General features: G+C 43.0%; 3 protein-coding genes and 1 non-coding gene across 4 annotated transcripts in view; 2 read left to right on the top strand and 2 right to left on the bottom strand.

Moving 5' to 3' along the window:
• Positions 1-14201, bottom strand: part of spag9b (sperm associated antigen 9b) — a 32465-nt gene extending 18264 nt beyond the window's left edge. The window contains exons 1-4 of the mRNA XM_070851263.1: positions 13635-14201; positions 6487-6607; positions 3869-3939; positions 2994-3094 (exon numbers count right to left, since the gene is read on the bottom strand). Of these exons, the coding sequence (XP_070707364.1) occupies positions 2994-3094; positions 3869-3939; positions 6487-6607; positions 13635-13934 (593 nt within the window). The 5' untranslated portion in view covers positions 13935-14201. The remainder of the gene's footprint in view (positions 1-2993; positions 3095-3868; positions 3940-6486; positions 6608-13634) is intronic.
• Positions 14202-15248: 1047 nt separating this feature from the next.
• daglb (diacylglycerol lipase, beta) lies at positions 15249-22858 on the bottom strand. Its single transcript, XM_070852253.1, has 15 exons — positions 22145-22858; positions 21867-22018; positions 21053-21227; positions 20690-20957; positions 20414-20536; positions 20157-20284; positions 19464-19590; positions 19236-19319; positions 18612-18689; positions 18407-18487; positions 17788-17915; positions 17071-17139; positions 16581-16653; positions 16231-16484; positions 15249-16041 (listed from the first exon to the last, which is right to left on the bottom strand). Exons 1-15 carry the CDS (start codon positions 22237-22239, stop codon positions 15846-15848), a joined length of 2031 nt encoding a protein of 676 aa, XP_070708354.1. The 5' UTR covers positions 22240-22858; the 3' UTR covers positions 15249-15845.
• Positions 22859-23498: 640 nt separating this feature from the next.
• trnaq-cug (transfer RNA glutamine (anticodon CUG)) lies at positions 23499-23570 on the top strand. The gene has a single exon. It is a non-coding gene; the product is annotated as a tRNA-Gln (tRNA).
• A 587-nt stretch (positions 23571-24157) lies between these two features.
• Positions 24158-26489, top strand: mrpl58 (mitochondrial ribosomal protein L58). Its single transcript, XM_070852342.1, has 6 exons — positions 24158-24331; positions 24870-24894; positions 25679-25738; positions 25829-25911; positions 26038-26207; positions 26293-26489. The coding sequence occupies exons 1-6, from the start codon at positions 24176-24178 to the stop codon at positions 26375-26377; spliced, it is 579 nt and encodes a 192-aa protein (XP_070708443.1). The 5' UTR covers positions 24158-24175; the 3' UTR covers positions 26378-26489.
• The last annotated feature ends 1171 nt before the right edge of the window (positions 26490-27660 follow it).

The raw sequence follows: 27660 nt of genomic DNA, 5'->3' as shown, positions 1-27660 counted from the left end.
GACCAAAGCTGCCTTTTGTTATTCGAACGGGGGGGCGAGGAAAAAAAAAAAAAAAAAAAAATCACATGTTCACCATCAATTCCTCCACAACGGGTTCATCTTGAAAAGATGTTCAGCAAATGATGAGAATATATATTTAAGGTGGTGCCGATATGACTGTGCCATTTTTGTTCATCTCTCTCTTGACCTACTTTTAGTGTGCAGTCTCATGCTGTCTGGCTATATCACACCCACATGGCAGCAACACTGCGACTGCATGGCTACAAACTGGCAGTGGCTACAGGGACAAAAATTACAGCAAGCAAAATGAACTTACATTTAACTTAGAGTTAGCATACATCAGGATAACATACACACACACACACGTTATACCTGCTGGGCCTGGGTAACGAGGGTAAGGAAGGCAGGGCAGGTAAGCCGCCAGTAGAGACAGAGTAGTGAACCAGCAGCAGCACTGACAGAGAGACCAGTACAGCAGAGTTGATGACCACCGCTCCCCCTACAAAGCCAAAAACAAACAGCAGCATACACCCGGGGCTCATGGCCCCCCCAGATCATGGCCCAGTGCCTCAACAGGGACCAGGAGGTTGGGGGGCACGGATGATCACAGCAGATGAGGTGGGGGTCACTGAAGCACCAAATTCACCTTGGCAGCCCTCTGATTGGACACGGACCAATGTAAATGTACAGCTGAGGTCAAAGGAGCTTTATCCTTCTATGTGGGAGTCAGCAGTAGAGCAGTGGGCTCTGTGCACTGCAGCTCGATGCTCAGGCAGACAGAGAGTGGGAGCAGGTCAAAGGCAGCAGTCACAACAGCGGTAATCCTGGTGGCTTCAGCAGCAGCGATTGATTAAAGCAGAGCAGCAGCGCACATGGCAGAGCGGGAGATGATCCACAGGGAGCAGGGAGAGGCTGGTAGCAGCGGCAGCTCCTCTCCCCCACTGTCCTCCTCTGGCAGGTGACTTTGTTTTCCTTCCTCCTTTACTCTTCCTATCCTCTGCCGAGATGTGACGCGGCTGCCGCTGTGCAGTCTAGAACACTCTGACGCTCTCCCTCTCTCACTCTGACAGCACCCACCACCCCTCCCTCTCTGTCTCTCGCCATCTCTCTCTCTCTCCCTCCCTCTCTCCCTCTCTTTTGGATGCTGAGGCAGCTCGTTCCATATGCCTCTTCTCAGGCTGCAGCTTATTGGCTGCAAAACGGGGAGGCCGATTATTCATTTTGTAGGGACCTAATCTCTTTACAGTCGGCCTTCCTTTTGGGGACCAATACGACTCCCCATGATGTAAATCATTACATTTTAGAGTGAAGACTTGGTTTAAGGTTAGGGTGCGTAGGATAAGTGTGTGTGTGTGTGTGTGTGTGTGAAAGAGGGAGATGCTGGCATTGTGTCTGCATTAGTGAAGGGCTAGAATGTATGGAGAGCTGCCTGCCTGCATGGTTACAGCCCATGGCACACTGACAGAATGGGACTATACTGTGTCATTTAACCACTGTTTAAAACATGAAAGAGTCCAAGAGTTTTACTACAGTAAATCATGCATGTAAATGTGAAACCACGTTTCTACAAATTGAACTAAGCTATGGGCATGTATCAAATCCGTAAAGACACAATTATTTCCTAATTCCTGCAACTAACTGGTTTCAGTGAGGTGCATAGCTCTGCGAGGCTGAACTAAATGCTAACATGCTGACACCATCTATGTTTAGTGTGTTAGCAGGCTAATATCTATAGTTTACAGTTTACTACAAACCAAAGTACTGTACACTGTGAAGCTTTTACCTGATGGTGGCAGAAGAGGAAGAGTCATATAATGCCCAAACTTATTAAAATGTATTCTGTGGGGAAGGAGAACCCCTGTACCAAGAACCAATCAAAAGGAAGGATACACGGACATGCCCCTTCTTCTTACCAGAGCAGACCCTTTTCAAAAACTGTGTGAGAAAGGCACTACTGAGGGGAAGCTACCTAGAGGCCTGCACACAATGAAGGAGCTACAAGGTCCCACGACTGGGACTGAAGTTTCTGTGCATACAACGGCTGCCCAGGTGTTCTACCAGAGCGGCAAAGAAAAGGACAGAAAGCAAAACCATTACATCTAGGCTAGTGTTTACCATAAGGCCAGTGGAAGACTGAGTTTAGTCAGAAGAAGGTTTGTGGTCTGGTGGTATTTAGGTAAACAGTAACATGAATTCATCTATGAGGGTGAACACTGATGCCTGCTGACAAATAGAGTTGACGAACAACATATTGAATATAAAACAAATCATACTGACCTATTGACAATTGAAATGTTCATATTCAACTTTTATGGGGGCTCTGCTGACCTCAAGCAACCAAGAAGCTCATCATCCCATCAAAGTAGATCACTGTGACAACAGCCAAACCACAGCCCTGGTGTACACAACATCCTCCATCTGTAGCACAGAATTATGCTTTAACTCCCTCCTATGGTCTCCTCTCATACTTTGGCCATTTCATATCAGATCCTGCTCTCAAGTTCCTCTCCTTTTCCTAAACTCATTCTTTATTCCATTTCTCGGCTGACAGCATCAACCATTGTTTCAAGTCTTGAAATATGAAATGAAACCAATAGTTTTATTTATTTCACAGAATGAACTGCAGTAATTGTCAATATCTTAGAACAAAGCAGAATATCTTTGTGCAGTCCAGAGTGCTGGAAAAGTGCCATGTTTCCAAATGAGAGCCGTAACACGGATTAAACCGTAGTAAAAATCAGAATGGATGAGATAACCAAAGAGCTTAGTACTTAATACTAGTGGGCTGCATTGGGGGTGGGACCTGTTGGGTGAGTTTTGCTGTGGGTGGGAGCAGGCGCTCCACACATTAAGATGCATCACTGAATTGACATTGTAGTAATGAGTTCCTCCATGTTTGAGTCAGTGGTCAACACCAACTTCAAAGAACCCCTGGTTTATTAAGAAACAATCAATGAGTGAAGCAGTGAGGCGGTGTGGTGGGGTGGTCTCACCGTGCTCTGGATGATGAGCCTGTGCCTGCGTCTGAAGGCTCCGTCACCACTGCATGTTGGTGTTTCGTTCGCTCCAAGTGCTCCATGTAGCTGTGGATCATCTGGAAGGTTTGTAACACACAGATGGTCATGGGGTTGATGTTGAGCAATCATTTTGCCATCTGCATGTGTCAGATTATCTTGGTGTTTACATGTTTTATATGCAGTGTTGAAATACTCTATTACATTCTATGGAATCCACGCGAAAATAGAACAATGCTGCTTCTAAGCTGCAGTGTATTTAATTGCAAAAGGTCAAGAGAGCTCCTCCCATCTCGAACACTCGTGACTGTGATCAGTCACATGAAGTGCGCTGTGTCCAGGCAAGGTGTGACGGTCACAATATAAGATGTAGATGGACTAACAGTGTGTAAGTGACAGCTTTTATTTAGACTTTCATCTCCCCTCTTCAACATGATTCAGATCAGCAGCTGGGTTCAAGAGGTTTGTTTGGACACTGCGGCATCTGTTAGTGATGCATCATGAATGACAGACCAAGGCGGACCAAAGGCTCAGCAGGACCAGAATTCATGTTTGGATACTTTAAGAGTGCCTCTGTTGTGGGGTATAAAGCTCTCTCTTTCCTCAACCTTTTACTCCCAAATTTTATTTCCAAGTTTATTCCCTAAACTTGACTCAATTCAATTCTGTCTGGCATGGTTTACTTTAATAACACCAAACATTTCAGCTTTCCATTCATTTACAATCAATATGCATACCAAGCAAAATCTACACAAATACCATAGAGATGAGTGGTCATTGTGTTGAAAAAAGGCCCGTGTGTAGTTGAGCAACCTTATGATGGAGATGCATGCTTTTATCTGAGACCAGCATACCTCAGTGTGTCTCTGATGAAGCGTATTATACTCCTTCTTGAGCTCCGCTTCTCTCTCCTCCAATCTGCTGACTGGATGAAAAAAAGAAAACAATCGCTAGTTCATGTGATAAAGACTGCAGTGACACTTAGTAAAGTTAATGTCAGTTCATAAACTCTCTGAGACAATGTGCATCACACTGACGAATAAGTCAGTATTTGGAGTAGCTGCTGCAGTGACATGTCAGAGCCACAGGGGGGCCCTCACACACCAACAAACTCCTCCTGAGCTACAACAGGCAGTGAACCTTCATTGGGGGATTTCTCTGAAACAGACTCAGCTATGAAATCCAGCTCTTCATCATCTTCAGCATTCGTGTTTCCATTTTAAAGTTTCAATCAAACATTCAAGCTTCATCAAGAGCTGATATGTCTTAGACAACAGCAGTGAGGTAAACAAAATGCGAAACAACATGGCAGCTCCTTGGGTCTGATTACAGCGGTCTGCAAAGTTCATGACTTTTTGACATTTTAATGTATCAATATATAATATAGGGAAAGTGGTCCCACGGTGATATAGAAGAAATGGCAATGTCTCCTTTAAAACTGTAGATCGTGGTGAAAACATATGAATTAAAAACTATACTTTTCATGATGACTATGGAACCAAAAGGGAAAAAAAGCTGGTTATAACTACCCACGCACCCATCTACAGCCTCAGTCATACCCAGTCAGCAGGCACTCCATCGTTTGTGGCTCTAAGGTGGCATTAGTTTGTAGTCAAAACAGCCCGGCAGTCCTGGTGTGTGTTTTCAAACGCCAGCCTAGCAAAATGCCCTCTCACAAAAGGTCGACGTCTCTTACAAATTCATAAAAGAAATCTTGCACTGAGCGTCAGCTGGGAGCTGAAACTTCTCATTCACCAGACCTTTCATGCTTCATGGTGTGCAGCACAGGTTAGCAGTCAAAAACAGCCTTTTTGCCCAGGTCTTCAACGAGGTTCAAATATGGAATTTAGAAAAATTCGACACCGCCGTGATCAGTGAAGAGCTACCATTCAGACAGCAGCTGTATAGAGTGATGTAAACTGTGATTCAGAGTGGTGATGTGAGGGCTGAAGGGGGAACTTGTGGTTAAAGAGTGTAGCAGAAATAACCCAGAAAGATACAGAGGTGTGTAGAGTGGAGGGAAGTGAAAGCCCCACATGAACAGCCTCACTGTGAATTAAACTACTGAATTAACTAATTTTCTCATTAATATATGCAAGTAAAAATACTTTGATTTAAGCGATAATTTGAGGTAAACAAGTTATTGTAAAAGCTGCATCAAAGAACCCGAGTGACCCCACTCAAACAGAGGCTATTTACAGGCTGTGACCCACGTGGGGCTACAATGAAGCATTGTTTTCCTAACGGATGTATATGAAGATTATTTTTCTCATTAATCAATTATAGGTTTGGTTTATAGCAATGTCAGAAAATAATGAAAAATGTCAATCACGTCTTATGTCTCCTTTTGTCTAATCAAGTCTAAAACTCACAGATTCTCAGTTTACTGTGACATCAGAGTTGCTGCAGATCAACTATTCAATTAATCAGTCATTTTTTGAGTCATCCAATAAAGGCTTAGTGACATTTCAAATGAAAAAGGTAAAGTAATGACACCACAACATTAATAAACAGAAAATCTACGTGACAGCGTGTCGGCATACATCAAAGTATCCTTGGGACTATAGAGTTAGACTTTTCCACTGACGTGATCAAACACAGCTCAGTGATCTAAGTCACTGCTGCTAATTTGGGCCACAAACAAATGAAGACAGACAAATGAAACGCACACACAGAAAAAAGGGGAAGTGTTACATTAAAAGAAATAAAAGGAAATTTGCTGAGACCTCTAAAATTTCCCTGAGCGTGAAGGAGGAGGAGTGTGTTACAGCCCTGCAGTGGAAAACAAGCAGTCACACACACACACACACACACACACACACACACACACACACACACACACACACACACACACACACACACACACACACACACACACACACACACACACACACACACACACACACACACACACACACACACACACACACACACACACACACACACACACGCTGTCAACAGCGCAGTCATGCACTCCTCATGAGGGTTTTTTTTGATATCCTGGAAAGATTACCGCTCCATGAGACTTACGGAAGACTACACAGTCATTTACAATTGCAAAATCTTTCCTACTTCAGAAAGATATAATGATCAGCTACTTTTCGCACAAATGTTTTAGCTGTTCTATCTAGAAACAGTACTACTGAAAACTAGTAGGGATAAAAATCCTCCTGTGCTCCACAAAGCCTTTCTGGACTGGGAGCATGTTTGGTCTCTCCTATTACAGCTCATTTAGCAGACTTGGCAGGCAAACGCTCATAGTATGTTACTAATGGACTTTATTCAGTAGGGATATGGGAGTCCATCTGCCCTCCGGCACATTAGTCTAACAATCAGTCACAAGACCTGCTAACTGTCGATGCTGTTCACAGGCTATCTGGCCTGTGTGTGTGTGTGACTTTCCAAAAATAAAGCCAGTGCAGTAAAACCTGTGTGTGTGTGACAGATGCACAGAACAAAGCAGTGGACTTACTCTGATCTGCATAGTTTCTGGTTTTCAGCTCTAGCTGACGTGTGTGTGACTCCAACGTCAGCAGTCGACACTGGAGTTCCTTCTTCTCACCATCCTGGGAGTCTTCAAAGACAATGTACCTCTGCAGATAAAGACAGAAGACAGAGGGAAAAGAGCAGAGCATTTATCATCCAAGCTTTTAAATTAAGAGGAGTAGTGTAAAAATGGAAACTGCCAGTGAGGGTTTGTTGAGATGATTTGTTTATGGCAGTAGCCAGGGAAGGAAATGTCACACATGCATGTGGCAGTCTTAGTCAGTCTGACATCTGCTCGGCTCTGAATGACCTCACTATCATCACCATCTAGGACATCAAACCCTCTGAGTGTGCATGACAGGAGTTCATCTCAGCCCTGTGTGTAACAAAGATCTGCCCATGCTAACAATATTGATAACAGAGGGAAAGAGAGCATACAGTATCCGTCCTCTGTCCATTGTGAAAGTCATCTAACCTCTCTGCACGACAGATGCACAGCGCTCGCTTCCCAACTAAAAAAAATGTCTACAGCCTTTGTGTGTGTGTGTGTGTGTGTGTGTGTGTAGAGTGTAACAGTGGTTATCAGTGTTGCGGCTGTTTTTTCAATCTTCACAGCAGCCGCTGTCACGAACCTCAGACCTTCTCTGAGTTCTTCTGAGGGCGCTCTGAAGACCAGCCTGCGCAGTAAACCATTATGATGATGAGACCTATTATTATAATCTGTTACTTGGCGATTGGGTATCAGCGGTCAGGGTCAGAATGGACACTTGGGGCTTCGATCCAGCTTCCCAAACTGTCTCCAACCACTAACCAACCGTTTTGCCCAAATCAAATTAATTCAGTGCTGGGTTAACCACTGCCCCCCATCGGCAATGTACACTATATTAGATGAAACTTTGAGGAGCTTTGTTGGAAAGTGGGTCAAATAACAAGTGAGGAAAAACTAGATCAACATAAAAGCAGATATTAACAAAACCAAAAAACACTGGTGAAGCACACCACTAAAGAGAATTTACAGCTGCAGTAGAACATACAGAGACAAAAAACTATGAAAACATGTTACAAACCCAACTCAATGAGAAAATGAAGCACAGCGATGCCACACTCCTGTGAGGATGAACCTACACAGTGATGCTGAGAGCTAAATCCATCAGTATCTTCATGTAGGTTAACAAGATGCCAGGTATTCAATTCATAATGCTGAACTTTATGACGCTGCCAAAAACACTGCATTTAATGTGGATCAGTCACATCATGGCCAATGCATACATTCATTCATTCATTCATTCATTCACCAGTTCCTGCTTCTTACATGTAAATGTATCTGCTTTTCATTGTCGTCTATGATAGTTCAATAAATATTTTAGGGTTTAGGACTGTTGCTCCTAAAAATCAAGATATTAAAAAAAGAAGTTTCATCGTTTTCTGATTTTCTGACTTAATAAATGACTCAGAAAATACTGTGTATATTTACTGAGAATGAAAAGAACTATTAGTTAACTATGTAAATTTCAAGTTTTGCATAATATGTATTTGAAGCAGGTCTTAGAATTAGAATTAATTAAAACTATAGGCCAAATGCAATGTTCCAATAAAACTTTCAGATACACGCTGCATTTGCCAAATATGACAGGGCACTGATATTTATCTGACTGACTTTTTGAGAGGCAGAACACTGCATCAACATTCAAACTGTTCTGACAAGTAAATGACAATAGCTATAGCCTACATGTGTTTTTGTTGATCTCTTGGTTGGTTGGTTATGTTCTTGGGGGGCCATCTATTGATACCTCAGCTGCTCAGCTGAGTCAGGGGTCTGATGACAGGCAAAGACTTTGCCACGCCTGTTAATACGCAGTCGCATCCTTTCATGTGATTGCTCACTGTGGATGAGAGGCCCTGTAGTCAGGCCTCGGGCAGGGGGGGTGGATGTCATCTGCAAGGAGATGAGGATCACCTGAGCGCCCTGCTACAAGCAACCTTTTCATTATACACACATAAACACGTCACACTGAAACTGGAGGTATCTAACAAAAGGTGTTTCTTCAAGATACTTTTGTGAACTCTCTCTAAAAACAATGACTGTTTTTATTCTTTTTAAAACACAATTCAGTCATTGATGGGCTGGGATGTTTCTCTCTGCCTGCGGGCTCTCAAAACTATTTCAGTGTAGAGCACTTGATTTGCCATTGATCATCTTTGAATGTCCTTGAATGGCTGCGATGTGCACTTTGAAAATAAGGGTAGTGGTGGGTGATGGGGGTGGGTCACCTGGGGCTTGAGTGTGAGAGACTTAAGGTGGGCCCAGTGGGGTGCTGGAAGCATCTTAAGAACTGAGATATTGGTCTTAATGCAGCATTTTCCATGTAAATCTACTAAGAGTATTAACATAGCACTGGGCCAGAGTACATAGTAGGAGGTGCCCCCTAATCTACAACTGTACATACTGTAACTACAACTCAAAGACAAGCTAAACAGGGTCCGGCCTTAGGTTCTGATCATTTTAAGCTGCTGACAGGAAAAGGATTTGAAGAAAATGCAGGATTCTTCCTGGTCTTTAACACCATTAAAGACTTGCATACTGTACGGATGACACGTGCTGGCTGTGTCAACACATTCATTAGCAACAACTCCCAACATCTTGGTCTCTCACCCTGCTGCTCATCATATGACCCAGGAAAGAGGCTTGTGCATATGACAACGCTCCAGAGAATGAGTGTTCCAGCGCTTTAACGCACACTCTTCCCCCTACGCTGCATGTATAATGCTCCCATTGTCCATGAGTGCCAACACACACACACACAAACACACAAACACATGTGGCTCCAGCACAAGTGCGCACACACCCACACAGACAGGGCTCCACTGTATTGGCACTCAATTGACAGAGAGTGAAATCAACTCCTCTTAGTGTTTTGGCTGTGGATTGCTACTGGGACATTTAAGAAATCGGGTGTGCATGCTTTGGTCTTCAGATGCAGTAAACTGACCCATTAGGGTGTCTGCTAGGATTACGCCAATATAATGACATGGTTAATAATGTGGGTGTTGCAAGCCAAGCAACCGTTTTTGGTAAGAACTAATGAAGCCTTCAGCAATCAAGTGACTTACAATGAGTGATTAGCCAGAGGCTGTACATTTTATCATGACACTCACGGCTACTGATAAACATACTGGCTGCTGCAGTGGTTAAATAAAAGACCAAGACTGAGTGTCCACAGCCATGCTGGCGGCTGCATGAGGCTCTCATGAGGCTCTCATTGTTGCTCTGCATTAAATGCTCACATACTACTACAATGGAAATGCTAACAGACTGATGAGATATGCTGCTAGTACGGCTAAAAACTTCAGCCACGGTCCTGTCTCTCTAATCCTTAAACCACCATTTAGCTCATGTCATAGGAGGCCATGCTACAGTATGTTACCATGTGCCAATAATCTTGCTCGTAATTGATTTCATGTTAGTGAGCCATGATGATCAATCAGCTGGTATTATATGCAAGTAGGCTGTGGTCAGCAGACAACCCTGACAGGACAAAAGAACTGAGGGAAGTTTTGTTTCTCCCCAAGAATTTCCTGCCTTGCCTTTTCCTCTTCTCTGCTGAGAGTCTAAGACAAATGACCAAGAAGAGGTATTCCTCTCGGCTAGAAGCAGCAAAAAGCAGGACTTGGCTCATACAATGTGTTTGTTTGGTAAGATTAATCTGCTTCTCTGCCTCTAGAGTGACTTACCGGCCAATTGAGCAGCTTAGTAGCTGAGTCTGTGCCATGCTACTCATTTGCCCCCATTGAGTAGGCAGCTGCTTTGGTGTTGGCCGAGGGACACTTTGCATTTAAAGTAATCTGAGTGGTTATGAATTTCTTCCATTGTGTGACAATTCAAGCAACTGTAGTGAAATGCAACTGGTATCAACTTAGTCACATCTGTCGGAGTGGCTGAGGGATAATGAAATGAGGGCAAGTTAAAAGTTATCTTCAGTAAACTCCCAGTAGCTGGTGGTTGTTTCCTGGTGCACAATGTTAAGTTTGTGGCTGAGGAAAAAACGACTTCTGGCAAATAAACAGAGGAACCAGGCTATTTCACAAGCAACGGTAGCCACCGTGGATGATTGAAGAGACAATAAGCAGTGCAGAAAGCCAAACTTCAGCAGAACATGCACAGGAAAAAAAAAAAAGATACGGCTGTAGATATGACTGTACTGTTCGCTCAACAACTGACCTCTCAGAAGTTCAGTGAGCTGATCATGTCAAGCAATGCATTTCATAGCTGTATTTACCAACAAAAAAGCTGGTAGAATATGTAACAGCTGTCAGATTTACAGTGACATATCAGTTAACTAAAGTTTGACTTTTACTGAGTGCCTATTTAACATTCGCCTTGGTTGGATATTCAAGCCTGTTGAGTTACTCTTTGATCAGATACTTTATCAATAAAACTGATTTAAACAGTGTTTAAACCATTCTTGGTCCTATGTCCAAGCCACAAACAAGTTGGAGTATGGCGGCTGGTGTGGTGAACGGCTGTGTTCATTAACCTCGTCCTGGCACAGTCATGACTTCCCATGGCCATGAATGCCACATCCTGAAATGTAATTGTTCATTCAAGTTCCTACGCTGACATGTACAGAGGCCGACTCCTCCTATGGGGAGGAAGTGGAGTCAAACGCTGAGACCTATGACACCGCCTCAGCCTGAGACTATGACTGATCGCACCAACATGGAAGCTTAACTGTTTGCGTGGCTGAGTGATGAGCTTGTTATGTAGAGGATGAGGTATTTTACACACAGCAGCCAGAGGAACAAGACCAATGTTAAGAGTATAGCACACCAATGGAAAATCCCAAGTGCACAGCTCCACCTAAAAGCTTTAGCAACATGTCAGGACACAACATAAATTATTAACACACAGCTTTGTGACCTGTTGCGCTTGTCATTCAACATTTAACTGTTAAGTCGAATGTCAACAACTCAGAAAATACTGGAGTGGCAAATACTGCACATGTAGACACATTGTGCTGCGATGTCCTGATTAATGAATTGACATTGTAATTAATTTTTGTGCTTTCTTCACAATAACATTTGGTCTATAATATTAAATCCTTTTTCCAGTTGAAATAATGTTGTCCACCACTAATTTTGCTGGGATTAAACGCGCTGGAAAAATAATAAAGCAGATTAAAAGCAAAACTCCTACAGCAATTCAAGGGGCTGTTAGGATCGCTTCAGTGTGTGCTTGTGTGTATAATGACCTAACATGAGCGTCAGTGAGAATTCAGAGGAGGAATATGTGAGTTTTAGCTTCAAAAGTCCACAAAAACGCCAAAATAACATTTGTTGAAAAACCGCTGTAATCTTGATTGTGTGACACACACCAGTGTGATAAAAAAATATAACAGGGAAATTCAAGATGACAGATTTTTATTTAGATGCATTTTGTAATGTCGGATCTTAATTTGTCAAAACAAAAGTAAAAGTATTTGATTTAACAAACTGAGGAGCCATATCAAGACATTATGAAGCAGTCCATATGTTGCTTGATTTTCCATGAAACAAACTGTTACAGCCTATGTGCGGTTATGGCAAAGAGCGGAAGTCCCTCATCACCTGGATGGCAACGACTTAAATGGCTCCTGTTGCAAAGGTTTTGTATGGGTGAATATATACAATCCCCAGTAAAAGGGTGATGGGCTCACTGACTAAATGATCGTGGTCACTAAACTTCTGTGTTCTATAAAGGCAACTTTGAGGACGTCTTGGCGGAATTCTGCACCGTGGCCACTTCTAGTTTGTTATAGCTACTTAAAAAGGGCAAAACATGCTATTTTTCTGTAACTTTATTTCAGATAGGGTTGTAATTTACACTCTGGTTTGGGTTTTCAATGTTTCTCAATGTTTTCCCTCATCTTTACTTACACAGGCGTTGCTTTGTATCACAGATGTCGTGCAACCAATGTCATTATCATTTGTGTCATCCAGGATCACCACAACATTGTTACTGCGGGCACCTTACTGTGATTGCTGTTCCCCGGTGACTTGGACCTTTGGTTGAGAGGGCACATAATGACACCTTCACTCATACCCAACAACAGTGCATGACATTTGAAGGGAAAAGCGCACACAGGTGTGTACAGGTGAAACGCTGAGGGCTGAGAGTTTGTGCTAATAGGTTACTAAAGCAAAAAAAATAAATAGCACTATAGATCCTATAACTTTAATCTCTTCACCGTGCCTGTTGCTGCCATGGATTTAACACCAGCTTAAGGTCTGGGCATTCAAGATTTACTACTGGATGAGCACTGTGGAATAGTAGCCGAGCTTAATCTGAATCACCCAAAATTATACTACAGTTAAGTTTCCCTGAGAGCCAATGTGCTCCATAGAAAGCGTGGCACCATAACAACCGTAATGTGCAAACACAGGCTGCACTGTAGCGATGAAGTAATGATGAGCATTGCAACAGGTGTGTTATTTGGGTTGAAACCAGAGGGCAGGGAGACTGTCATTAGTCCTTGAAGCTGGATTTGTGTTTGTTTGAGGCGGCAGAGAGCAACCACCTGGCAAACAAATCGCTTACTAGTTTGCATGCATGTGAGGCTTGATCTAAAATGAATGCTGATGTACTGCAAGCTGAAATCCAGTGGTGCGTTGGGGGTCTCAAGGGCTGACATCCATAGCACAGTGTGTCCACAGTGACCAGGTCTTTTTTTAACCTTTTTTTCTGACACCAATGACACTCAGTGTTTAGGAAAAGCACCAAACCAATCAGGCTTTTAATAAGTTTTAAATGTAAAGAGAGCCTTACCCCCTGTTATTCCCTCAATTTTCCTCCGCCAAAATGCCCAACAGTGGGCCATGGCGAGTATCAACAACCGGTTTATAAAGTGTGTTTTTTCTTCACATAAGTGCTTTGTGCGGGTCTGTAAGTATGCCGAATCTCATAATGGTTTATATAGTTCATAAAAGTATTAATTCGTGATTAATGGGATATGATGCGTGGATGATAAGCCTCGCCACGGGGAATCGCCAGATTTTCGAATTGGGTTCGGCATTTAATCTTTTCATACTAAAGCACATAATGCCAGCCTCTATAATCCGGGTTGTAAGTAAGTTTGGCAGTTGTGTAGTGAAACGCACCTCTTCGGCGTGTTTTCTCAGAGCCTTCTCCCGTTCATACTGGGTAACGAGTTGCTCGTTGTCCTCCTTCAGCAGCTCCAGCTCCACTTCGTGCTCCTGGTTGACAGCGAACACCGAGTCCAAGTTCTCCAGGACGGCGACGACCAGCGGCATCAGCTCCTTCACCACGTCCTCGTCGTATTTCTCGATCAGGCGTTCAAACTCGCGGTATATGGAGCTGGCCAGACCAGAAACCCGCTCGGACATCATGGTGGAGTTGCCAGAGTCGTCCTGATACAGGACTACGTCGTCCAGCTCCATTTTCTTGCCTCCACTTGCACTTATTTCCCAGCTAACGTTAATGAGCTAGCCGCAAGCTTCAGCTGGCCACAGGCTGTCCGCCTTGCTACTTTCAGCGCAACAAAACGGCGTTCCTAAAACATAGCTTGAGTGTTGTGTATCGTACAGAAGAGAGACTGTACTTCATAAACAAAGTCCGTACGCCTTCACTCGACTGGACGGCTGGCTGTGGAGGCGGGCTAGCCCGGTAGCTAGCAGGACTGAAAAGTCTTACTTGGCTCCTGATTAGTTTCCCTGTCCAACAGATGAGCTCCTGCTGCTGCCTTCAGCTGCTGTCGGAAAGACGGGCATCCGCTCATTTAAACGACATAGAACAATTTTACACACTGCGGAAAGAGTCCACAGCAAAAGATGGTCACAAGAAGATCAAAAGTGCTGATATGTCAAGCTACAATACTACAATAAGTGAACACTATCAACTTATTACTTCATCTTGTTTGAATTCATCTGTCCTGCTGCTCAAATATAGTCACTGTTATGTGACGTTTAGGGGCGGAGAAGAAAACGTATCAACAGCTGATTACAAGATATACAGTTTATTTGAGACTATATCCACATTTACAGAGGCAGGGCTGATGTGCGTTTTTCATCATTTAAAGGTTCGCTTTTAGTTGTCCTCGATAGTTAATTACTGGTTAACCACATATTTTCTACTAAACGTTCATACTAAAGCAGCTGCACCGCCAGCCATTTGATTTCTCACATGTGTTCACAGCCTAAAGTTGAAATATGTTGTTGAGCCAACTTTGATATTGCACGCACTATCCGCGCTGGACTTACTTGAAAGGGGATATTACGAGGATCACTTGAAGAGGTCATGTGTTGGTGACGGGATGTCGCGCTTACGTCACATGCTAAACAGGGCTGATGATGGATAGAGGGTAAAAACTGTGGCTAATCCCCACTCATCTATTCATTGGAAACATTTCATAATTATTTACACCCCCTCCCATTTAGTCATACAGCTATAGGCATGGGATTTCCTTATGTTTTAAGCCCTTTCACATTTTTCTCAAAAGAAGTTTCCTTGCACTCAGTTCAACAGGTTGATCTGTTCGTACCCCCCACTAATTAAAAAAATTGAAAAGATGAAGAGTGCGCTCCACAAAAGCTTTTATTTGCATCAAGGAGTCCAATGCAGTTTATTGAGGATGTGGAATAGTTATGCAGGCATCAACTTTATTATTTTACATTACCTGAAAAAAACATGTAATATCAATGGCAAGTAAACAGGTTCCCACAGAATCTATAAGAACAATCTTTCAGCCTCTTATATCTATCATGCTTTGCCCAACACCATGCACTATTCAACCTGCATTGTAGAGAATGCCAAACAAAACTTACTGTAAACACACCGCACTCATTTGCTGTCTCTTTCTGTAAAGCAATTCTGTCGACTTGTTTTTTTGTAATGCATAGGCACTGGTCACCCTGATGTCTGAAGACATTAAACACAAGACAGACTAACCACACTTACTATACAATAAGGACGTAATACTGCAGTCCACAGTTACCCCTATATCCTCACATCCTGGATCAGACTGCTCTTCAGCTCTCCCCACTGAGAAGGAAGACAGCATGGGACACTTTCAGTGGCTGCGGGGAGCAGCCTCTACTAGCCACACAGCACTCACACGAAAATATAGAACACAGACATTGCAGTAAACCCGCAGCACTGTCAAATATTGTACACAATGCACATTCAGAGATCATGGCCTAAAGTTGCTCATGGAGTAACTTAGAGTGGGAATAAAACAAATTACAGGAATTAAATAATTAAAAGTGCAATTTAACAAAGTCTCAAAGTTTCATGTGTTCCACCACCATCACAGTCCGCAGAGTGTGGGAGCACAGACATAAGGAGATAGTATTTCAGATAGTATTGTGCTGGCTGTTGTTTAAAGACGACGGGCAGAGGGAGAAGGGTTTGTCGCTGGTCAGACTGCTGAGTGCTCGGAGCACTGCGTCGGGCATGTGATCTGCAAGCATCCTGGGACTGATCAAAATGCTCCTGAACGCCATTTCGTTTGACCAGTCTGCACGGTAGCGGACGTCGGTAAAGCAGGATCTGAGGAAACCGGCAGAAAGAACAAAACAACTGTCATTTCAAAGAGTCTGAGGCCTCTTTATACCTGGCACCGAGACGCATCTGGTGTTCACGTTATACATTATGTATACACCCAGCTGCCAGTCGATTTGATACGCAAAGCTGAAACTAGCGCAGTCTAATACAACAATCAACCAACTATAGACGCACCTCCGTGACGGCCCATCTTCAGTGATATGCAGAACTCGCCCCGGCAGGAAGAGAGGTAAGTGTGCAGCTGTGTGGGCCGGCGAGTCGTCCGACGCCAGGCTCTGATAGGAGGACGAGTGGCGAATCATCAGCGACTCCTCCCCCAGCAGCGGCTGGCTGAGCTCCTCCTCCCTCCTGTCGTCCATCTCGGTGGGGAAGTCATCTGGGTCTCCTCCGAAGAGCTCATACCAACATCCCCGCAGCAGGATGCGGTACTGGAACACACAGAACAATGTGTGAACTGGCTGTGTGACTTAACATCCAAACAGAATTTGTCAAGGTGTCAAAGTACTGCTTGGAGTGGCTCGTACTTTTGGCTTATTGCAGTTGGAAACTATTTTAAGAATCCTTCTCTTCAGATCCTCCATATTGGGAATGCTCAATCTGTGCAAAAAGATGACAGCAGGTTGGTTAAGTGCAAAGAGGGAACACTGCAAAGGAAAAACACAACTTAAAGAGAACAGAGGAAAAAGGAGCGTGTGAGTTGCACGCATTTTCTTTTCCTCTGTGCCTGTAATAACAGGGCACAGCCAAACATAGAGTCTCCATCACACACTAGTCTGTAATAGTCTGACCACCACAGCACATTCATATTGGCCTTTAGAAGACAAGAGTCTGCAGTGCTGCTAACACGCACACACACATTTACCTTCAGTGATCCGCAGCGAATGAGGTCACGATAAACCAAAATGAATCTAATCAGCATCAGCACACAGTGTTTACTCATCATGAAGAGTGACTCTGCTGTAACAACACATTCTAGCGGTTGTTACTGCCTTCAGTAAAAAAGTGATGTCTTACCTGGGAACCAGGTCCTTTCCCAGCACAACCGAGACCACAAAGTCCTTTGAATAGTCAGCTAAAGCTTTGCTGTGCAAAGGGACACAAAAACCCTGTTAGAGTGGAAGCTGTGTTCAATATTTAACAGTACAGATGGTACGTGAACATTACATATTTTAGGTCATACGTGTGATAACAAGGGTCAGATGATAATATATATACTTCAAGATTGTTTTCACATATATCATGTGTCAATCAATCAATCAATCTTTATTTATAGAGTGCCAATTCATAACAGCGTTATCTCAAGACTCTTTCCATAAAGAGCAGGTCTAGACCAAACTCTTTAAATAATAGAAAGACCCAGTGATTCAGGAATTCAAAATTAAGGATTCAAGAATCCCCCACATGAGCAAGCATCAGATATTATATTAGGCAACAGTGGCAGGAAGAACTCCCCTTTAATGCTTTAGTCTCCAACTAATACACACCATAACTTTGAATGTAATAACTGAAACATGGACATGTTTTCAACAATGTCGCTCTTACACATCTGTCTGTGAACAATAAAACAAAACTCTGAACCGACTCCTTTAAATAAATGTATTTTTTTTTCATATGACTGGGAGGCTCAGGAGCATTTGACATCTGGAGTAAGCCTTGTGCTTCAGAGCCAGGGAAGCAGCCTGGGTCTGAGCAGAGCACCGTCAGCTGTTTTGTCTGTGTGGGCTTCCTTACCTCAGGAGTCCCCCTGGTGGAGAGAATGAGTAGCACTGCAGGGTGGGGAAGGAATTACGCAAGAGAATAGCTAGCACTGAAGCGGTGCCAGCGCCCAGACTGTGACCAGTGATGACCAGTTTATACTCCTACAGACACAGGAACATGGAAACACATTGCATATTTAGAGGACTGTTCATCATCTATTCTCTCTGTGGGTTTATGTTGATGATGTTGACTTTATTTCCTGACTACAGTTGGTCGACAAATGACAAACATCATTCCCAAAACGTCACGATTTCATAAAAAGCCTGCCAGAACAGACAGAGAACAGAAGATAACTAAACCAGGGGATGATGTATGGGTGGAGATTAAAGTCAGATTAAAGACGTGTGGTGCTGCATTTAGGTAACCAGACACTGGGAAATATACAACTAAAGGATCGATATCTACTGAACGGTACAAAGAGAACTGAAACATCAGCGTCTCATGAAAACTGGGAAAAGTGAGCTGCCAACGAAACCCATCACAGTCACTGAGAGAACCTCAGTGTAAAGAACACGTTGGACATAATACTGTATGCCTCACTGACACTCATTTCTGTTTGTTCTGTTACATATAGTTCCGTAGCACTTCTCACCAGTGCAATGGAGAAAGCCTGGTTCAGGATGCCATCGTTGACCAGCTTCTTGTAGATGTAACTCGCCGCCTGGCATATGCCCTGCAGACAGACACACAGATGCATCTATCTCTGGAAAACACACACCTAAGAGGATAAAGCCTCCTAGCTGAGGCTGGTGTCTACGAAGAAAGGTGGACGGTGCTGTGTTTAAATGGACGTTCACCTTGTGAGCGTAGCAGGCTCCAGACACTCCCTCTATAGGCAGGTTCTCACATTCAGCAGACAGGTCTGTCAGGACATCCTGCGGGACAGACACAGAGTGAGACTGACAATAAACTGGGAAACCCATTATCAGACCCCCTGTGGGTCAGGGTATTGAAATAAAGAATTGATGCTGGGACAAACGTTTCCAAACTGAGGGCGAACATGAGCAAGCAAAACGACTATAAATAACCACAATAGAACTTTGTTTCACCTTCACTGCATTAATACTCTCACACACGCCCTCTCACTTCCCACTTAGGTTTCTTTTTCGATTTGAGTGCTATTCTAATTTTGTTTGTTTTGAAGAGTGGCTCATGACAGCAAGAGCAGACCAACTGTGGCCTATATCAGTTACCAAGTCATCTGTGCCAACAGGGAAGTGATTCTGAGCGTAAAGAGGAAATGGGAGGATAGCAGCAAGCATTACTACAACACAGCAGTTGTACAGAAATATTGATTCCCCCCTCCCCGGACACACGTGGACAAGTGATTCTCTGCAAATATATTTTAGATTTCCCAGTAATATCGGTTTTAAATGAACACAATAGAAGTTTTACATTGGTTAGTAGGAGTTCCCACACACCTTCAGTGACAGTGTTCCTCTGACAGCCACCAGAACAGCCTCCCTTTTGTGATCCAGAGCCACAAAGAAGGGGATCTCATAGATCTGCAACAAACCCTGCTTGTTAATATGATCCACAGAATATAAAAGAACATGCTGAAGCACTGAGCCCGTCAGTGGTGACCTCTCACGAGTCAAACTGAGAGGAAACTAAGGACACAGATGTGTGTTCCTGGTGTGAATTCCTACCTGGTTGTGGAAGCTGACGTAGATGAAGTCTCTGTACTGCAGACCAGTGCTGTGCAGGATGGATGAGAAATGACAGCCCAGGTGGTCTCCCCCCACAATGTCGTACTCGGCTGCACGACTCCTACAGCTGAGACACACAAACACACATCATGTTTGCGTTATCTAAGCCACTGGGTCTGAACTGTCCTGATGCAAAGACAACCTGAGACAGCGTTCTTTTACTTTTCTCTCTAGCTGAGTGAGCACAGACAGAGTCGATACTGTGACGGTATTGCCGTTCTGTAGCTGGGTACAGATATTTGAGATCTAAGACAAAACCATTAAACTGTAAATATAATCTTTGTCAGCTGACAGTGGTTTTTCTTATGGTAAGACCAGTAAGCGATTTTCATTCCTTGGGGATGCAGATTTGCTCAGATTAATTGAGTAGAAATATCTAAAAGTCAGGTTTCCAATCAGGTTTTCTTCGCTGAGTCTGAAGTGAACTCTGGCTAAATCAGCTAATGTCACAAAATGTTTGGGTTTGAAACACTGAGCAAAGAAAGTACAACCTTTTGCACAACATAAAAAATAACAGTTAACTGCTGATGCTTTGTGGGGCGGTGACTATTTCTACCTTTAGTCTGCAGCTGTTAACTGAACTGGTCTTAGGACTTTGTCTGATGACTCGGATAAGTAAAGAGAATGTCTTACCAGTCTCCACTGAGTTTGCAGGGCCCAGTAAGGAGGTTGGAGTAAATGTACAGCGGCCAGCCGTAGGCTGCTGCAGCAAACTGCATGCAGTGAGCTGCTTTCTCCAACTCTGTCTCCAAATCTTCTCCCTTCAAACGGTAAAAGACACAAGTAGGAAGAGTGTATTTAAAAATGACAATTCAATATTATAGACTTGCATGACTTTGATTGTTTTCCTAGTTGGTTTGCCAATACTCTTTCCTGTCTCCTGTACTTACTATGGGAGAGGAGGGGCTGTGGTCGACTATGACATCTGGGTCTCTGCTTTGCTCCATCTTATCCTGCTCCTGGTGCAGCAGAGCCAGACCAGCTGCTATGTCACTGGGTACGAGGTCTGTGTCCTGCACACACAATCAAAAAACATGTCAAGCTGGCTTTGGGCCAGTTTAGTCTTTCTTTCTGTTTTCTAATGTCTAATCTGAGTTAATGCAGTTTGCATAAACCCACTAATTGCCCGATGCAAAGGGCATAATGAGAAAGAGGTAGTCCCTTACAGAGAAGAACCCGCTGACGAGCTGTGCTATGCTGGAGAACGCAGCTCTGTGGCTTTCATCCTGTGGTAGACAACAGCACAGGAGCCGCAGCCTGCTTTCCCACACCTTGACGGCCAGGGAGCGAGCTGTGGAGAGGAACTGGATACCCCCGTTGCTCTCCAAGCCTCGTACCCCCAGTGGCTCCATGGCAGCAGACTGAGGACGGGGGTTGCCCAGTGGGTCAAACACAAATACCACGCCTATCCCAGTGAACAGCAGGATGATCCAGCTGTTATGACGCAAGAAGAAAGACGCTGGATCAAAATACCCCTTCCACAAATAATACAATTATGAAACTATGATCTCATAACCATAAAAACCTACCTGGCAATCACTGCTGCGATGACAGCGCCAACAGTGGCAGGATCGCAGCCTTGGCTGTCATCAGACACCCAGACGGCTCCCAGACAGGCCCACACCAGCTCTGGGATGTACAGGAGAGCTCGCAGGTACACCAGAGCAGGGATAGCACGCCGTGGGCCAGGGTTTGTTATGGTACCTGAGAAACAATCATAGATATAAAAAAATGCACCTGTGTTTTGCATCTGTGACAGGTGGATATTTAATGTGCTGCAGTGCAGTGGCAGATTGTGATATTACAAAGTCGTTAGATATTGTCCCATCAATGTTTCGTCATAGTACCTTTAAGCAAGGCACTGAAGAACAGACAGTGTTACACCATAACATGTCAGCCTACAATGGATAGACTATACTATGGGACAGAGGTGTCTCTTTCCTTCCTTTGAACCATTACGCTTTCTGACAGTTGCATCTTTTGCAACTGTCAGATGTTTCTAACATAATGGATGGCACTTGTTTCTTGCACTTGTGAGAAATAACAACTATTACGATTTGAGAACTTTCTTGTACATCGTTACCCAACAGTTTCTGAATGATGTGCTGTTGTGTAGTGCAGCTACTGTCTTGCAAACTTCCTGCATTCACATATTTCAAAATAACCTGCATTTGGACACTATTGCTGCTGTGGGCAAAATGATATAAAACCATTGTTATCCTGTGATTTCCACAATGAAAAAAATGTCCATGCTCATGTGTATTTTCTTTTTTTATATATATTACTATATAAATATGTATTTCAAGGTTAGTTGGGAGACCTGCTAGACCATAACTGACTTACCTTGGGCACTGACATAGACAATAGCACATAGTGACAGGATGATGAGCGCCAACACAACCAACAGCCCAACCAGATAGCTGTGAAGAACTCCTCTCCCGTTACAATCGAAGTGATTCTTGTGATAAATGTACAGGATCATGGTGCCTATCCACCTAAGGAGAAAAATTGCAGCAGAAAACGAGAAGAGCAGAGTCAATGAATGCTATGATCATGCCTCAGAATTAGTTGGACATCAGGCGGTAGTCAATCACGGACATCCATGAAGGTAAACAACATACCAAAGTACACGGACGAACAGTTCAAAGCAGCCGGGGAATACAAGGTCATCACTGGCGATCCCCCACCGCCGACCAAACACCACCATTCCAGGCATTTTGCAGGTAAGCAAGCCGAAATATCTCAGATGGTAACTAACTTCTCACCACTATAAAGCTGGTCGGACTCTCTTGAACAAAGGACACTTCAAGCCATGCATGACTTCGCTGCCTGAACAGCAGCTACACTGGCTGGCAACGAGTTTCGCCCCCTGTTGTCACATACTTCCTGGCGTTGCTTGAGTATTTCTGATGACTGAATTCCGCTCAACGGTGTAAGCTAGCTACACGCTGACGTTAACCAATTTAATGTTAGTTTAGGTTAGTTCGGACCGCACAGGATGGAAGTTTGGTGCCGTATAGCTACCGTGTTGTGGTTAGCGACCTGTCAATATTAGAAAATACTGCTAAAGCGGTTAACGGCAGCTAGCAGAATTGCGTGACTAGCTTCTAACATTAGCCGCCTAGCTAGCTAAAAATACTCTAAAGCTATTCGGAGTAAATTATAGCTAATCCCGTATGACAAGCACTAATGGTTAGCTACTAACACATCAACAGCATGCTTCATAACTAACGTTGCGTATTGAGCCTAAACGTTTAAGTATCGTAAAACATAGCTGAATAAAGAAAGCTGGTTTGTTTTGCTGAAAAACAGGCAGCGTCCGTCCATTGATGGTACCTGACTGCAACAGTGACTATTGCACAACAGTTCCCGTGTATTTCCTCTTTGTTATCCATAGTACTCAATAACAGCGTCCCCTCTTAGCAAATGCTAATTGGATTTATGAATGAATTTGAATATATGCTTTAATGTGAAATTCTCCTCGTGCTGCATTGAAGTAAATTCCACCTAATCATTTTCTTCTAAAGTTGTTTCTGTCGGATGTTTTCATCAGAGACACAGCCCGTTAAAAAAGCAGCAAAAAAGTCCCCTTTATTTTTAACTCTTTGTGTTTGACTGTCTCACTTATTTCTTCTAAAACATTTTTCAGGTGAATTCAGTAGAGTTGTGGCTCTTTCCTAATTTAGAATCGGAAATATTGCAACATTTCCGATAATCCTGGCACTAGGTACAGTTTGGTGTGTTAGCTAGCTAGTGTTAGCTAGCTAGTATAGTTGCTTAATTCAGGTAATGGGCAACGTTAGCGGTCATAGTCTACAGCACAACAAAGGTATTGAACTGTGCTGCTCATTGCAGAGTATTTAAATAACTTTCATAGTAGGAACCGTTTTATTTTGTTTAGTTTCACACGTCAACCGATGTCATAAGTATCGTAAGTGTATATTGATTTACATAGATCACTTTTCGTGTGTATGTGGTTCCATGGTGTAATGGTTAGCACTCTGGACTCTGAATCCAGCGATCCGAGTTCAAATCTCGGTGGAACCTGACTTTTTTTTTTACTAGCACACCAGCAGGGTAAATTTAAGATAAGATTACCAACGTGTATATTTATGATCACCTAACTCCAACACAATATGGACGTGGAGGACTGAAAGATACACAAGATCCTGGAGTATCAATTAATGCTGAAATACATATGGACATCGATGCTGAACTAAATAAATAAAATCTGATAATTTGATACGAGATACAAAAATATAATGCATTACATTTACACATTTTTGTTTACCTACCTACGGTTATTTTGTATTTCGGTGTCTGTATGTTAATGTAGTTGGAGGTCCTAACCTCAGCCTGAAGCAAAATAGATCAATTAGGTGAACCAGACAGAAGAAAATGATTCCGAGCGAATCTTCCTCTTACTTGTGAAATTACTTGTTTGATATTTATGTATTATTTAATGTATTAACGTGTATTTATTTCTGCACTTGTTTTTTTATATTTGTTGAAGTTATTTATTTTTTTATTAATCTATTCAAGTAATTATTATTATTATTATTATTTATAAATTTATTTACATACATTTCTGTATGTTTTAATAGATTTTCAAGCTAGCTTTCGTCCTCCATGCTTAATGACGTCAGTCCAACATGGCGGCACACATAGCACGACGCTGTTATTTACTCTGTCGTGGGGTGAACGCGAGTCCTCTGCGTGTTAAACTAAGGAGTGCAGCGACAACAGACTTTAAAAACACTTTCCAGCCGAGTGCTGGCTACGGGACCCGGGGGACGGACACCCTGCAGGTTAGTTAAATCACACCAAGTGCTCCCATCGTTTGTATTGAATGAAGACTGTCACGCCAAAGTCCCTTTAAAACCAGAGCAGGTTAAAGGAGCCATTTATTTCTCTCAATTCCAGCTCCAGTGGAAAACAAACCCTGGTGGATTTGAAGTAGGTTTTAATTTGAACTCATTCGGGTAAAATAAGTCACACAGAGATCTTCTGGGTTAAACCATAGTAGCACTCCATTTTCTTGCCAGTGCTTTATCACAATACAGCACGCATTCCAAGGTGGAAATGCTGAGGCTGAGGCCAGATGGAGCTGCAGAAGGAGCTGCAGGATGAAAATGGCAGAGTAGCATCCCTGTCTTTCATGGACCAGCTGAGCTTTTCCATTCAGGGGGTTTTATTTTGGCCATCGATGTGGTCAGGGTTGTGAATGGAGCTGGCTGTGACTTTCTCTCCATGAAAGAGAAGAGATGGTAACTGAGATGAAAACAAATCACTGAATACATAATATAACTGTGTAGGTATTAATAGTTTTATTTTTTACTTTTTCAGGACGACCAATTGCACATTCCAGTGGGTAAGTATGCAAACATACACTACTCACAAAAAGTTAGGGATATTCGGCTTTCAGGTGAAATTTCAGGATGAACCTAAAATGAATTCTAACCTTTCCAGGTGAACTTAATGTGACCTTCTCTAAACCTTTGAATGCACATGTCCAACTGTTCAGTGTCTCAGTACTTTCGGCACAAGTTGCTGTTCTCTAACAAGAAGCTTAACAGCAACATTCACAACAGGTTTGATCCATGAATCCACCAATACATTTCCTGCTTCAGTCCTCCTCATCCTGCTGTTCACATTCTGACATCATGAGACCAAGACGACACCTAACAGTTGATCAGCAGCACCTCAACACTGGAGGCTTCAAACAGGAAGTCCTCAGACGGAGGTGTTCACTGAGCTTAGAGGGTCACAGAGTGTCATCAGGAGGTTGGAACAGTGATACAGAGACTGGAAGAGTCACAGAAAGGAGAGGAGTGGACGTCCTTTGGCCACATCCCAATTTATTGAGACACTGAAAATGTTTTGTTGTGGTTTACCTACCACTGTTGTTAGATTTTCTTTCAATAAATTGTTTAAGATGAAGAAACTACCATTGCATGCTGATACTTAAATGTCCTACTTTCATGATATAATGTCACTGTAGCATTCACTTTTTACATTTTCCATAAATTTCACCTGAAAGTCGAATATCCCTAACTTTTAGTGAGTAGTGTATATCCACTAAAGCATTATAAGGTGTTTTAATTCCCTTTTTAGTATTTTTCATCCATTTATTTTTTTCTCCTCCTGGCTCCTAGAACGTCTGACAGTATCTTACACCAGGAGCAGTGGTCCCGGTGGTCAACACGTCAATAAAGGTTAAAAAAAAAAAAAAGAGCTTGAATCTTGAATGCGTTGCATGTCACGTGCAGTGTGTTCCTTTGTGTAACGGCATCTCGATCTCACAGTCAGCACAAAAGCAGAGGTCCGATTCCATGTGCTGACAGCTGACTGGATCCCAGAAGATGTGCGACGGAAAATCTTTGAAAAGGTTTGTTTTCAAGTGGAAGCCTGAACTGGAGCCTCCAGTTAAGCATTTGTGTTATTTAAAAAAAAAAGTTCTGTACAGTGTAAAAATGAAAACCAGCTGCACAAACGTTCTGCTTTGTGGCAACAGAACAAAAACCGCATCAACAAGGCCGGGGAGCTGCTGGTGACCTCGGAGCTGAGTCGGAGTCAGCAGAGAAACCTTTCAGACTGCGTACAAAAGATTTCTGCCATCATCGGCGAGGCCAGCGAGAAGCCGCACCAGCCGACGGCAGAGGACGTAGCTCTCAGGGCAGCCAGGTGTGACCCAGCAGCAGAGCGCACTGGTTTATTTTAATCCGCCTGCGATCCTAAATGTGTCTCTGATGTGAAATGTGTTGTGCAGGTTACAGAGGAGGGACAAGGAGCGACTCAAACAGAAGAAGATCCAGTCGGCCACCAAGAAGAGCAGACGAGTGGATTTGGACTAATCAACTGACTGACTGATTAAATTGTCAGTAATTGTGTATATTTTATTTATCCAGTGTTAATAATATTGTTTTTAAAGTGTAAAATAAAAGTAAGCTGCAGCATTTTTTCTTACAGACCACTGTCAGGTGTTTTAATGTAAACTTACTGACCGGTGTTATTCTGCCACTTTATTTTGAAATCTGCTACCCAATAACTGAGATATCATATATCCAGATGTTCATAACCACAGCTATTAACATCCGTGACCCTATCTAATTAGTACTGAAGGTCATTCAAGATGTGAAACAATGATGAAAACATTTACAGTGATGATATTCATATATGCAGGTCACAGAAAACACTGAGGTAATGCAGGGAATTACTGACAGGAGGGAAAAGAGGGATGGATCAGTGATGAATCTGAGCAGAAATGAAAATGATCAGTCACTGGAGGGAAAACACACAATAAGCCACCAAGAGCCTGGAAAGGCTGACAAAATGACTGGTGAGCTACAAACAGCAGATTTCAGCTTGTCAAAGGATGATTTTAGCATCCAGTGAGCACCGGGGAGGAATACTGAAACACCCTCTCCTGACCTTTTCAGAAATTAGACTTAGACTTTTCTTTATTGATCCCCCATAGGGGCAAATTCACATGTTACAGCAGCAACAATAGAAAAAAGAAAGAGTGAAGAAAACAGCAGTAGAAAATAAGCAAAAACAAATAAATATATGTTGTAATGATAAATAAATATTTATTTGTTATTGCTTATTTTCTACTGCTGTTGCTGATGTGAAGCACTTTGTTATTTGATGGGATCACAAGGTAGGATCATCATTTAACCTGACAGAGATAAAGGCTTCAGTTTGTCTGGAGAAATGAACAACTGTAGCCTGTTTAATAATCAAGGCACACAGTCTCAGCTTTATTAAACGGGCCTATTAAACGGGCCTGGCATGATCAGAGCATGTAGTAAAGCTCCTCACTTGTTGGTAGGAGTCTATACTCGTGCAGCAGGGAAAAATGGCCGTTCTCAGTAAGACTTCAGCTTCTCTGTGGGCGGATTGTGCCGATGCTTCACGTGTTAGCGCATCTCCACCGTACACATTCCGCTTTTCGGATCGGCAGGCCCTTGGGTTCTTTACCGTGATGGTGGAGCAGCTTCAGGGCGCTGATCTGCAAAGTCAGCAGAGAGCTATGGGCTGCTTTCTATCCTGTCTGCTTGCACACAAGTACTAATGTATTACCGGATATCTACTTCATTTTCATTTACTTTGCACATTAGCTAAACTAGCTTAGTGC

Source organism: Pempheris klunzingeri, chromosome 20, assembly GCF_042242105.1.
Source record: "Pempheris klunzingeri isolate RE-2024b chromosome 20, fPemKlu1.hap1, whole genome shotgun sequence".
NCBI lineage: Eukaryota > Metazoa > Chordata > Actinopteri > Acropomatiformes > Pempheridae > Pempheris > Pempheris klunzingeri.
This window is presented reverse-complemented; position numbering and strand designations above follow the sequence as displayed.

What these genes read in the sequence shown, in the direction of transcription:
- daglb (XM_070852253.1), bottom strand. Translation starts at nt 22,239, where the DNA reads ATGCCTGGAATGGTGGTGTTTGGTCGGCGGTGGGGGATCGCCAGTGAT. An exon ending in ACGTCAGCTTCCACAACCAG is followed by an intron (nt 19,320 to 19,463) that starts GTAGGAATTCAC and finishes GGTTTGTTGCAG; the next exon opens with ATCTATGAGATCCCCTTCTT. An exon ending in GGAAAGGACCTGGTTCCCAG is followed by an intron (nt 16,654 to 17,070) that starts GTAAGACATCAC and finishes CTTTTTGCACAG; the next exon opens with ATTGAGCATTCCCAATATGG.
- mrpl58 (XM_070852342.1), top strand. Translation starts at nt 24,176, where the DNA reads ATGGCGGCACACATAGCACGACGCTGTTATTTACTCTGTCGTGGGGTG. An exon ending in GGGGGACGGACACCCTGCAG is followed by an intron (nt 24,332 to 24,869) that starts GTTAGTTAAATC and finishes TTACTTTTTCAG; the next exon opens with GACGACCAATTGCACATTCC. An exon ending in GTAGCTCTCAGGGCAGCCAG is followed by an intron (nt 26,208 to 26,292) that starts GTGTGACCCAGC and finishes TGTGTTGTGCAG; the next exon opens with GTTACAGAGGAGGGACAAGG.